The sequence below is a fragment of the Orbicella franksi genome, chromosome 4 (genome assembly GCF_964199315.1).
Source record: "Orbicella franksi chromosome 4, jaOrbFran1.1, whole genome shotgun sequence".
Classification (NCBI taxonomy): Eukaryota; Metazoa; Cnidaria; class Anthozoa; order Scleractinia; family Merulinidae; genus Orbicella; species Orbicella franksi.
The window spans coordinates 16,684,992-16,697,404 of record NC_138148.1 but is presented as its reverse complement, the minus strand read 5'-3'; the positions used below and the strand labels follow the sequence as shown (position 1 = coordinate 16,697,404).

The 12,413-nt window shown below is 37.9% G+C and overlaps 2 protein-coding genes across 3 annotated transcripts; both read right to left on the bottom strand.

Annotated features, from left to right (window-relative positions):
- Window positions 1-2,996: 2,996 nt before the first annotated feature.
- On the bottom strand, window positions 2,997-7,866 carry LOC145484826 (transmembrane protein 272-like). Of its 2 annotated transcripts, XM_081463470.1 has the most exons (3): window positions 7,719-7,866; window positions 5,937-6,165; window positions 2,997-3,485 (listed from the first exon to the last, which is right to left on the bottom strand). In XM_081463470.1, the coding sequence occupies exons 2-3, from the start codon at window positions 6,124-6,126 to the stop codon at window positions 3,091-3,093; spliced, it is 585 nt and encodes a 194-aa protein (XP_081319596.1). In that variant the 5' UTR covers window positions 6,127-6,165; window positions 7,719-7,866; the 3' UTR covers window positions 2,997-3,090. The 2 variants fall into 2 exon arrangements, with proteins under 2 accessions (XP_081319596.1, XP_081319595.1); XM_081463469.1 differs by lacking the exon at window positions 7,719-7,866 and having other exon boundaries at window positions 5,937-6,248.
- A 1,793-nt stretch (window positions 7,867-9,659) lies between these two features.
- Window positions 9,660-11,791, bottom strand: LOC145484858 (uncharacterized). Its single transcript, XM_081463499.1, has 4 exons — window positions 11,677-11,791; window positions 10,896-10,998; window positions 10,706-10,771; window positions 9,660-10,001 (listed from the first exon to the last, which is right to left on the bottom strand). The coding sequence occupies exons 2-4, from the start codon at window positions 10,936-10,938 to the stop codon at window positions 9,757-9,759; spliced, it is 354 nt and encodes a 117-aa protein (XP_081319625.1). The 5' UTR covers window positions 10,939-10,998; window positions 11,677-11,791; the 3' UTR covers window positions 9,660-9,756.
- Between the last annotated feature and the right edge of the window lie 622 nt (window positions 11,792-12,413).

Sequence of the window (12,413 nt, the reverse complement as noted above, 5' to 3'; positions counted from 1 at the left end):
TGTAATTAGTCCTTAACCAATAGTTTTCTTTTCCTTTCTTTGATTGTAACACCTTGCCTTTGCATATTTAGGGTTTTTTGGGGTGATACGTGTTGAGAGGTTTTTCTGTGTGTAGAAGAAGCAGGTTGAAGTGTAGTTACGAGCGAGGCTAGAAAGTGGCAGGAACACGTCCGGAAGCACATTTTCATTACTGAGAAGCCATCAGTAAACCATTCCTAAATTCACGAAAAAGAGCCATTTGCCGGGGAACGTGAGTGCTAAATAGCTGGTCGAAGCAATCGAAGGACAAACGTAAAGTTCTGTCGAAGTCGGCCGTTGTAAACCGGACAGCTGGAGTAAATCGGAGAAGTCAAGTTGAAATATACCGGACTGCGTGAAGACGTAATCGGAAGAAGTAAGTTGAAAGGTGGGAGTAATAAACGGGAGTTTGAATTGGTTCGTTGTGTGTGTCATGTGTTGGTGGAACGTTGTTGGGGTCAAGTTCATGGACAAGGACTTCAGACGCAAGGTGAACTGAACTGAACTACGGAAACGCCTATTTTTTTTTTAAGGAATATTCTTGTAAATAGATTAAGTGTACTGAAGTATTTAGCTTGTTTATTATATTCTTGTAAATAAATTAAGGTTAATTATTTAGCTTATTGTATTATTGTTAGTTACCCTATTTAAAGTATAATGTTATTTTAGTGTAATTGTTATAATAAATGCTTGTAGACTTAGGTAGTTGTTGCGCGTTTTCTCGGGTTCGTTTATGCTTAGTTTTTTTTCTTAGAGAAAGCCCACCTTTGTGGCGCGGTTTCGTCACAGAACTGCACTGGTTAGGTTCACTGAGATGGAGTAGTCTGACAGAATTCGATCCAAAAAGTGTAGCCGATTTTGTGAGCAACGATCTTTGATTCCCATCTCGTTGCGCGGCATATCAAATCATATAGTGTATCACTGGAAACAAAATGAGTCTATTTACGTTTATGGAGTAAAATTTAAAAATTTAATGCCCCTTTTTTCGAATTAGCAATAAGATAATTAAGATACCGCTTTAGCCTAATTTGCACGAAATCGGAAAACAATCGTAGCTTTGCAGAATTTACCGGAACTATCTCTGTTTGCGAACATTGTTGGCCAACATTATCTACATTTTCCGTATGTAGCAATCGGAAATGCGATCGAAACCGAAAACGCTTTTAGCTATGTTACCGTGCTCGACAAGTGATAAACAACCCCCGTAGCTATGCGACCACGCTCGACAGATGGCAAAATATCGACAATTATCTGCAGCCTACAAACAAACAAACAACTTCAATGTATAATAATTTGGAATATTTTTGGCAAGGTATGTATACCAAGCTGTCAACTGCCAAAGTAGATCCAAAGCTTTTCTTTTGGCCGTCCAAAATATTGCTGGTGTGATTCAAATTATACGGAGTGTTTTCCATTCGGTGACAAGTTCTGGTTTAAATTTACGGACATTTCCATTGGCGAATGGAGTAGCATTTTCAAAAAAAAAAAAAAAAAAGTTACCGAAACCTCCGTCCCATTTGACATTCCATCTGGAATTTCCCATTTTCGGTTGAATGGTTCGCTTTTCGGAAATTCAACAATTTCCGGATTTTCTGGAAACCCTTCCAGGAAATGTCCGCACCATTTTTTCCCGTTTCAGATTTTTCAGAACTTTCGGTTGAATGGAATTTTAACGCAGCAATTTATTTTTCATAAAATTTGAACTTGCGACCGTTAGAAGCAAATTACGAATCACATCATTGCGAATTACATGACGAGGAATATTCCGATTTTGAATGTGTCATGTAATGTTTCAAGAGTAATCATGCGGCCATTTTGGCCGGGCTATCTTGCGTCAAATAAATGGATTATTAAAGTGCTTATTTTTCGCCGTTAAGATCTTCTTCAAGTCACATTTCTAAAGCTTGCAAAATGTCTACATCAAATGCATACTTTCCGCAGTAGCTGCAATAATATCCCTGATTTGCAACTGGAGACTGGAAAACATAAAGTACTGAGTTTGTTTTTGGGCACTGAAGTGCTCGGCAATGTAAACGACGTTTCGGTTGGCACTAGTGTTTTGAAACCCAAAACATCTAGTTATATCACGGCCCAAAAATGACTTCAGTTCTTTGTCTATAGTCTACCTAGGTACTACACACTGTTATTTTTGTTTTGTAGAGAGTAATCTTACAAGTCTTGATGTAGAGCTTGTATAGCGCTTGATGTATGACGTGCGTGACACTGCGACATGAATTACGCGCGGAGTAACAATGGGCACCTACGTCCTCAAGCAATTAACAGAGGACTTCTTCCGTGTTTACAGAGCCTCATCTAAACACGAGGCTAGGAGAACTGGGAGAATTCGAGAATTCATCCAACCTCCCGAGTATTTAGATAAGGCTATAGATGGCACGGAAAAAAGTCATCTATTGCTTTTAAAAAATATTTCTCAAAAATACGCGCAAATCTAAAACGTCATAACCGTGTTGACATACTCTCATCTAAACACACCTATCGACCAATGAGAGAGCGTGTAATCGCTCAGTTATTTTATAAAGAAGAAGTCGTCATGTTTGATTCTTATCTGAAGTGCTGTTTACTGTCTCCGGCTAATGCAGTTGCAACCTTTTTCGCTGAACCGTCGTACACTATTAAACAATTAAATTATGAGCTCAAGATTACTATCACGCATAGAAATCGAGAGCGAATAATCTAATTGTTTTAGTATAAATCTACTAGTCGTTCAAAACTTAAACTAAATCCTCTTCACAGACACTTCGAAAACGCCAAGAAGCGGCCGTCATTTTGTCAACAAGGGCACACTGCTACGCTACTCGCTATCTATCGCAGAATAGATAGTGAGTAGCGTGGCCAATCAGAGAATGGCATTCGTGATAGAACGCTAGTAGATTTATACTAATAGCCAATATAATTCACCTTAAAATTCTTATTTTAAAAACATTCAATTCTACAAGATATTTTTCGTTATAGGTAGTGTCAGCAGAATGTAAATGAATCATTTGTCAGCTACATATTATTAGTCAGCCACATATATTAAGAAAACTTTTCTTTAAAAAAAGAACTATAATGTTATTCTTTTCTTGCGAAGCAAATCATCCTAACCGTGATGAAGCCGACAACACAGACGCGGGTCAGCACCAGAACAAATATAATGTAGTAAGAGTTGGTAGCCCAGAATGCAAACAGGTACAACGTCTTGTTACAGTAGTAAGCGCTCTCTGGATCTGCGTAGTTCGGCTGGCAGTTTCTATAAATCGACACGTTTCCGTAGACGAAACAAGCGAAGATGAAAGGTTGCACCACTAGCTGCAGTATTGCGTTTACACATCTTTCCTCTCCTTCGGCTCCTTCCTGATATCGTGTGCCGTAGGAACAGCAGTTGGCGACAAGACCACCCGCTCCAGCCACAATCAAGTAAATCGGGATCGATGGTTCCACTGGGCACTCGTCTTTATATTTAGCTCCTACAAAGACACAATCCAGTGCGTTATCAATAAAATGATGGATGTTACAGTTTTAAATAATTATGCACGCTTTGTCGCATAATATCAAGTCTAAGGCACACCGTTTCTGGTGATCTGCTCTGTCAAGATAGCTTAGTTGATTTTGTTTCATGAATTTATCGCAGAGTAGCTCTGGCCAATGCAAGCATTCCCTAAATTTCTCCTTTGTCCATTATGTAGCTAGGAATATAGCGTAGGTTTAATTATTTCATTTCACACACGTGTGCAATCTTATTATAATAAAAAGCCCGAGAAGACTCGGCTGATTTGCCAACCACAGGGAAATCCGGGGGGGGGGGATGCCACATTAAAAGGAGAGGGCTGCTCATCGGAAATTTTGAAAAAAAAAAACCTAATGAGGTACCAAGATCCTGTGTTGCGAGTGTGGCTTTAAATTTTTCACCCCTAAGAGGCACCAATTCTAAACCAACACATGAACTGAATGCGCACTCTTTTATTGATGAGTTGTGAAACCCCGGTGTAAATGAGAGAGAATTAAAAATCAGTTGATTGTCAAACCTCTCCTTTGCTCAGTACTGTACGGGTCCGCAAATGATCCCAGGACCGCAAATGATCCCGGACCGCAAATGATCCCGGACCGCAAATGATCCCCATATTGGACCGCAAATGATCCCGTTAAAAAAATAAGTAATGGCATGGATGGTGGGATGGTGTAAATAGGGGATTGGCGTACGTGAATACCGATGTTTTCATTAAAGCCACCTTATAATTATAATGGCTTGTAACTTGCTTTTTTTCATACTTTCGACTAAATTTTGTCGCTAACTACGATGTTATGAATATCACCACTCAATCATCAAAACACGACTTGGCTTGCATTTCTTTGCAATTCTCAGTAAAATTATGATCAATGCAACATACGCTACATATCCTCCTTTGTTAAACATTGATGATTCGGTGTTATAGTTAAATCACATTTTATCAGCCATCAACGCCACTCGTCTAAAGTTTTAAACTAAAATCTAACCATGAAGCAACTATTAATGAAGACGCTGCACCTGAGTAGACCTACAAGCCTACAACGCCGGCTACAACGCTTCATTAGTTTGTAAAACACCTAGTGGTCCCCGGGTAGTGGTCCCAGTGTGTAGCACTAGAAATTTCAACAAATTTGTTTTGTGATTTTTCCTTGGTCGTATTTTGGCTTTAATTCCTCGGAAATGACTACTTGAGAATTCTAAGAAGCCAAAATTCCAAGCTATAAATATGAACTTCAGCTGCATGACCACGCAAGGCCAAGGCTTGCACTTCGTTTGACAATTAGCTGTTTGATAGATGTTTGATACTATCGACACCGGGATTTCGAGAATGTTTACAAGTATGTATTTTTCTAAGACTTCTAATTCAATAGATCGTCTTCACGTGACGTGTTTTTATCCTCATCAGGCATAAGAGGCGGTATACCTATATCTGTTTACAATTAGCGTGCTTTGTTTGGAAACCAGAGCATATTGAATTTCAGGGTTATGGAGGTTGCGTGACACAAGGCTACGATCGAGTTTGTTGAAAAATATATATTTATCTCATGATTTTGAGCCTTTTTAGAAGTTAGAGCATTAGAAAAAGGGCTTATGTTATTGCTTGTTTGTTTAGTACTGATAATCAGTCGCCTAGAAAGCCAAAATAAGTTCCAGATTTTAAACTATATTCCGTCCGCCATATTGGTGTACCACAGATGTACACCAACATGGCGTTTTCTTACTGGGCAGTGTAAATTTCTGGGAAACATTTACGACGAATATCTGAAGTTTGGGGAAACGCACAGGCTTAAAACTTGGAGAAGTGCCTTATATAGTTATCTTCTATAGCTTACATTACAATTTCTTAGCTTTTTCCATTGGCTGGTTTTCGATTTATTATTATTCTTTATTGCGTGACAGCGAAAACGATCTGTACCCTTCGAAGAACAAAACAGCAACTGTGGAATATTTTTTTGTAAAATGGTAAAATATGTTTTTAGTTCATTGTTTGTGTACATGTTCTCACCTTCCTCTGATATAAATCCATGCAATTCCTTATTTTTTGATCGGGATCATTTGCGGTCCAATATGGGGATCATTTCCGGTCCGGGATCATTTGCGGTCCAATTTGGGGATCATTTGCGGTCCTGGGATCATTTGCGGACCCGTACAGTGCTCTAAAAGGTACTGCGAAAGCTTCCACTGTGGACCTTTTGAGGCTGAACACCCCAAGAGGTACTCAAACCGCTTTTTTTAAACCCCCAAAAAGTACGGCGAGCACCCCTGTCCTTTTTATATGGGAGTCCCCTACCCCTGAGCTAAAAATATGGCGTTCACTCCATCTGCCAGGTATCTATCTGTCGATGTATGTATATTGAATCATTTTCAAAGCAAATACAATGAATTAATTCCTAAGTTTGTTTACACTCACCAATTGCTATCATCGAAATTTGGAGGGGAAAGGCCGCCAAACATAAAATGACTAAGGCAGTCAAGGCTTTAAAAGAAAATGAAAGATGATATTTATTGTTACGGCAAACTGAAACGAAAAAATTGTAATGCTGGTATATCCTACGTGTTGCCGAGGAAAGCGAGGCAGTTGCAGTTAAGGCTTCCAACATTCTTTGCTTGTTGTTGTGTTCAAGTGTTTGATCAACTTCCTGTCAACATAGAAATAAAAATGCGCATAAAACTTTGAGTGGATTAAGTCTTTTGCAATGTGATGAATGAGCTAGTAGATGCTCAAAACTTTAACTTCCTCGACATTTGCGAGACTGCGATGATACATACATACATATACATACATACATCACTTTATTTACCCTCGGATTTCAGAATAGCTTATGAAACTACGTCCTCTATTCTTTTCGATCAGTGTGTGGGTTTGTGCAAAAGTTGTTTGTGCAAAAACATTTCTTTTTTGCCCATGTAAGCCCTCTGCAGGTCGTTAACGGTGCTCTTTATCTTCGGCATCAATTTGTTCATTGTGCGGCTATGTATGCAATGAATCGATCAAATAGAAAAATTAACAAGCTCTGGGTATACCAGGATAAGAATTTGGGATCATTGATTGTTATTGGGGTGGGGAATGGGAGGAATGGGTGAGAGTATGAACAAGTTGCCCAGAAATTATGGTAAGAGTAGAAAATATTCCAGATATAGCCTGCGAGCAGGCTCTCATCGTTGAGGCACGAGCAAAGCCGTCGGCGAACGAAGCGACTTGCTTCGCTCGCCGACCTATCCCTCGCGACTTTGCTCATGACGCAACGCATAAGAGCTGCTCGCAGGCTATTCGAGACGCCGCCATATTCTTTATCGTAACATTGTTGCTCAAAAAGAAGGACTGTGTTTTAGTGGTATTAAATACATAGTTTTGCATGTGAAAATTTTGTCACCTTTATCATCATGAGTGGAAGTTGAAGGCACCTGTTCGAAGGTGTTTTTTTTTTTTTCTTTTCAAGTCCCGGGGTACCAGGATATTTAATCACCTAACATGATCTAATATGAAAACGTGGTGCCATTTAACATGACTGGAAGTTACAGAAAAGTTCTGTTATTATGTGCGGAAATAACATTGACACACAAGTTGCTATATCGGAATTTTGCCTTGCATCAGAGCTCTGCGATAAACTACTGATAACAGGCAATGCGATAATAGACCATTTGCATAAATGGTGTCTGAGTTTGAATAGCAATACTTTGTACACCTTAGCCTCGTACTTATGTTTCCAGACAAAATACTTTTCACTCGAATGTGAGGCTTAGAATGTGTAAGTATTGTTATCCAAATGTAGGCGCGATTTATGCAAAGGTCTATTCCATAGTTCCGTTTGAGTGAAATGGCCCATCTTCATATAATTGTATCATATATGGTTAATAACGAACAGTTCAGCGTTATAAAGTAGCTTACCACGTTTTAGCGAGCAATTAAATCATAAATTCGAACGTTGTGGATTAAAGTAACATTTTGAGTCTAGGAATGCAACGGAAAAATTTCATGAGTTCGTTAAAGTTCGACCCGTTGGTGAAAGAAAGTGTGTCGCTAGATGTTTACGCGAAAGAGGGGACGTATTCACCGACGTGAGCCAAGTATCTTAGATTGTACCCGTAACCCCAAAGGAACAAATAGAATAACAGCATATATAATACAATTGTTTAAAAGCTGATAATTGTTTGAAATGAGGTTCGGTGGATTTATAGCAACAACACTAACCTGGGTGAAATGTTCTGACTATAGTGCCCACGATCTCTTTGTAACTTTAAATATTTAACCAAAGCTCTTCTTGTGCGATATTCAAAGTACAAATCAACAACGCGAATGAATATCGTGTTTAGTAAAGGGCAAAGCTAAATATTCACGACACCCGTAATTAGTAATGCAGTATTTTTACTGTGTGTTTATCTGACATATGACAAATTATTAATTGCCCCTATTCATACATAACGTCTCGTCCCCACCCCCCCCCCCCCAAAAAAAAAGAATAAATAAAAACGCTAATGAAGCCGTGGTGTTCCGTGACCTTATAATCCTATTTTCCCAATTTTTTTTTCCTTTTCAGCCCTATTCTTAAAATATAAATTCTCCTTTCTAATGGTCACAGATTTTGTTCGGCGTTTGTCCAGAGAGATTGATTCTTGATGTAGACAATACCGTCCTGTTGATGATTTGCTTTATTTTCGTGTCAGCGACCTGCTTGACGTATTTCAAATTGAAGTGTTATGTAGTGTACTGTGCTATATTTTGATATTTCTCTTCACTTCTCTTATGAGATATTACCTTAGTGAACTTCATATTTCCGACATGTGAAATATTAGCTCAGCAAACAATCATTTAAGTATGATATCAAACGTAGTATCTTCCACATGCATATTTGCATACGCATGCAAATGAGAACGCCGTGTTTCGATTACAGATGAAGGAGAGGCTCAATGTCGCTTTTTTAGCCCAAGGGTTCACGTCTACTAAATAAAATTTCACTTATGACCATAGAGTATTGCTAAGAAAAACTTGAAGTTATCAGTCACTTGCTGATTTGGAGTCTGGAAACTTGATTATGTCGAGTGTCGAGACTTGAGAACAATGTCGCTTGAGCAGTCTCTCAAGGAGTAAATTGAACAAAAGTACCGCGCTCGCTAATGCTGAACTCTGAAAAATTGCATTCAATCCTAGGGGAGGGGGGAAGGGGATACTGTCTTACAAGGGATGTAAGAGATTTTCGTCTGAAAAAGGGTATGCTTTTCCCTCTGACCTGGCAATGGGTATTTTGTTTACAATAAAAAAAACAAAACAAAAAAACAAAAAATCCAGCATCAGCATTAGAAAATTTGCTGTCTTTCTAAATTTTTACGCAAATGTAAACCATTTCTAGGTTGCCTGCGATCATATATGAGGGCTGCGTACTAATTTTAGAGGTCTGAAATGGGGTGAAGATTTTTTGCTCAGGTCTGAAATCACAGATTTTGATCTGAAATAGAGTACGGTTTCAAAGTTCGAGCCCCCACCAAAAACTTCTAGGAGAAACCCCCACTCCCCATTCCAACAAGTCAAAGCTGGGTGCGATACTGGCGAACAATTGTTTCGCTTACTCACTATTTAACAATCATTCTCGTAAGTAAATTAAATAGGGCATCTCTTTCCTTCAGGCTCTCATTGGTTTGTGTTGTTCATTTCTCGACACTTCATACAATGTCACTGACATGATATTTCATGCAATACAATGATACAACACAATGAAATACAGAACAATACAGTATTTTATTTAACGTGAAACATACGCTTAGCTATATGGTTTAGTTTAAAAAAATCTTCGCCAGCTACTTTACGGATATGTCACAAAAATAAATAAATAAATGAGTGAATGAATGAATAAATAAATAAATGAATAAATAAATAAATAAATAAATAAAAGAGAAATTAAAAAATATGTACAAAATATAAACCTATTTACAGTTAAAAATAAAGTATCACAGAATAATAACTATTTACAGGATAAGAAAGCAATTCGTGGATACTGCGTTGCCTAAAGTGTAGGCTTATTTGATGACAGTTTTCTAACAGTTTAAAAATTCGATGACGCTCTAAGAACATCAGGTGATACAATATCGCTGCGAAACGTGGTACGTAGCCGCGCAATTTCTAGCTATACAAACTCAGATCTAGCTTGATCTGCACCAGACCGAATATAATGCAGCAAGAGTTGGTAACTCTGAATGTAAACAGGTACAACGTCTTATTACAGTAGTCATTACCATCAGAGTCTGGATCGTAGTAGTTCGGTTTTTAGTTTTTCGTAAATCCACATCTTTCCGCAGATGAACCAAGCAAAGAGAAAATGTTGCTCTACTGCCTTTAGTGGGTTTACGCTCTTTTCCTCTCCTTGGTTCTTGCACTGATATCGTGTGCCACAGGAACAGCGTTTGGCAAAGAGACCAGTTGCCACCGCCACGATTAAATAAATATGGATCATGTTTTCCACCGCACACTCCTCTTTAGCTCCTATAGGGACACAATCCAGAAAGTTATAAGGAGGGGTAACGTAGTTTAAGACGATGATGAAACACTTAGTCACGCAATATCAGGTCTAAGTGACGATATTTCGGACGCGATTCTGTTATGTTCCTGACCGCTATTTATAAAGCAGTTCTGTCTTGGTCTGTCACGCTACCTGAAGTGATGTTTTTCTCATGGACTCTGACCATTAGCTATAGCAGTATTAATATCTCTTTGTACATTATATAGCTAAGATTTTAACATTGAATTAATCATTTCATTTATTATATGACTGAGAAAATTACTTTCTTGTGAGTAGCTGAGAGCAGACCAGCTTTTGTTTAATCAGATGTTAAATTTGCAATGTACGCGCGTTCGGAATTTTCTCGATGAGTAATCATATGACAGCTCAAGCAATTAAGGATTTACACTATACTCGTAATATTTGAATAAATATTTCAAATTGCGCTCTCTCTCGATTTTGAGAGAATTTCAAATCTCATTCGTAGTGTGAATCCTTAATTCTATATTCGCATTCATACGATTACCTATATCCGTACATTCGAAATTGTATTAAAGTAGACCTACAGAGACGACCAGGGGTTATAATTTGAAATCAAACTAATTTGTAATCAGGAATAAGATCAGTGTGTATTAAATGATTTTCAATTCAACCACAGTCAATTCTTAGGCATGTTATCTTGACTCACCACTCATTATCATTGCCATCTGTAGGGGTAGAGCCGCCAAGCACATAATGACCAAGGCTGTCAAAACTGTAATAGAAAATGAAAGACGATCGTCGGTAAACATTATTCACGTTTTAGTGTCACGGCAAACTGAAATGAGCTGACTACGAGAAAAAGAAAGTACGAAAATAAGAAATGATCGGAAACCTACGTGTTGGTAGGAAAACGAAGCTACACTTCCTCGAGGCTTCCATATAGGAATATGTTAATGTGAATCGCCTTCTCTGGTATTTGTGCTTTGTTTCGTCAACTTCCTGCCAACGGAGAAATAGTTTGCATTCAAATTTAAGTAGATCAAACAAGACTTCCGTAATGTAATGAATAAATATTAGTTTCTGGAGGCTGAAAATCTTCGCAGTCACTCGTAATAGCTTTGTTTTTATTCATTTTTGGCTAGACTCGCAGAACGGATATCCTCTTTACTTCATTTTTTCAGAAATGAAACGGCAATGTTTTAGTTTTTTGTTTAGGTTACACTGTCAACGTTCTCTCTATCTCTCTAATCACAGACCGGCTTCGTACTTCAAACAGATTACACGGGAGTGTATATACCGCAAAACTGATGGTTCTCTGATAGCTTAAATACTTCGTCTTTATTTTTTAAATAAAAAGCAAACAAACAAAAACAGCACAAAACTTTTGAGTTTTTCTGCAGTGAATAAATTTTCTGATGGTGTAGTTATAATTAAGCCATTCCCATAAAATGGTTTGGTAATGAGTAGCCTAGCAGGGTGCGGTTGTTAAAAAAATGGCGGCCGCTTCTTTGCGTTTTCGATGCGTCTGTGAAGATGATTTAGATAATTTACTAGTTGAATCGATTCGAGAAAAGAAATTGAAAGTAGTAGATTTATACTAAGGAAAATAGTGTATTTAATCTCGACTTCTATGTGCGATTTCTTTAACCAAAAAATGGTAGATGTATCTTCATTTACCTTGTGTGACCTTGCGTCTGTTGATCACTCTCAGTTTGAAATCCGTCTTTGGTACACAGTGGTGTTCTAGCGATAAGCCCTTACTTGAAAACAAGATAAAATTCAGATGTCTTAATTCTGTACTTTCTCCGATCAAATGGTTATATATGTGAATGAACAAAACAAATTTCTCGGCCTATATTTATAGTGAGTGAAGTTATTTTTGTGATCTCTTACATGCCCTTCCAAGAGTAGCTCATACGTAGTTAATAAGACAAGATGGATTGCCTATTTTTATAGACTTTCTTTTTAAAAAAATTGCTACGTCTCGATTTTCAGTCTGTTTTTAATGCAACAATTCTATCCAGTGCACATTTAAAATGTCCTTATATAATAATTTTTCTGCTTACAATTTTACCTGTCACAGTCAATGTCTGACTCCGGTTGGAAAGAACTTGAAAAGCAAACTCAAAGTTTTGAACTCCCAGGTGAATGTCACTGTCGCCTAATTTGCATAAGATCGGTAAAGAATCGTAGCCTTGCAGAATTTAGCGAAACTATTCCCGATTGCAAAAAAAATTTTGGGCAACATTACCTACCTCTTCAGTACGTAGTAGTCGGAAATGCGATCGAAACCGAAAAATGCGATCAAGCTCGACATGTCGAGACTGGAAATATCTCAAATTATCTACAGCTCACAAAACAAAGCTTGGGATTTCAATGTATAATGATTTCAGATATTTTTTGGCCAGGTATAT

Excerpts from the sequence above, each read along its gene's own strand:
- LOC145484826 (XM_081463470.1), bottom strand. The coding sequence starts at position 6,126 with ATGTTGGAAGCCTTAACTGCAACTGCCTCGCTTTCCTCGGCAACACGT. Across the intron at positions 3,486-5,936 it reads AATTTCGATGATAGCAATTG|GAGCTAAATATAAAGACGAG; the intron begins GTGAGTGTAAAC and ends GTGTCTTTGTAG.
- LOC145484858 (XM_081463499.1), bottom strand. The coding sequence starts at position 10,938 with ATGGAAGCCTCGAGGAAGTGTAGCTTCGTTTTCCTACCAACAC. Across the intron at positions 10,772-10,895 it reads CTTCGTTTTCCTACCAACAC|TTTTGACAGCCTTGGTCATT; the intron begins GTAGGTTTCCGA and ends TTTCTATTACAG. Across the intron at positions 10,002-10,705 it reads GATGGCAATGATAATGAGTG|GAGCTAAAGAGGAGTGTGCG; the intron begins GTGAGTCAAGAT and ends GTGTCCCTATAG.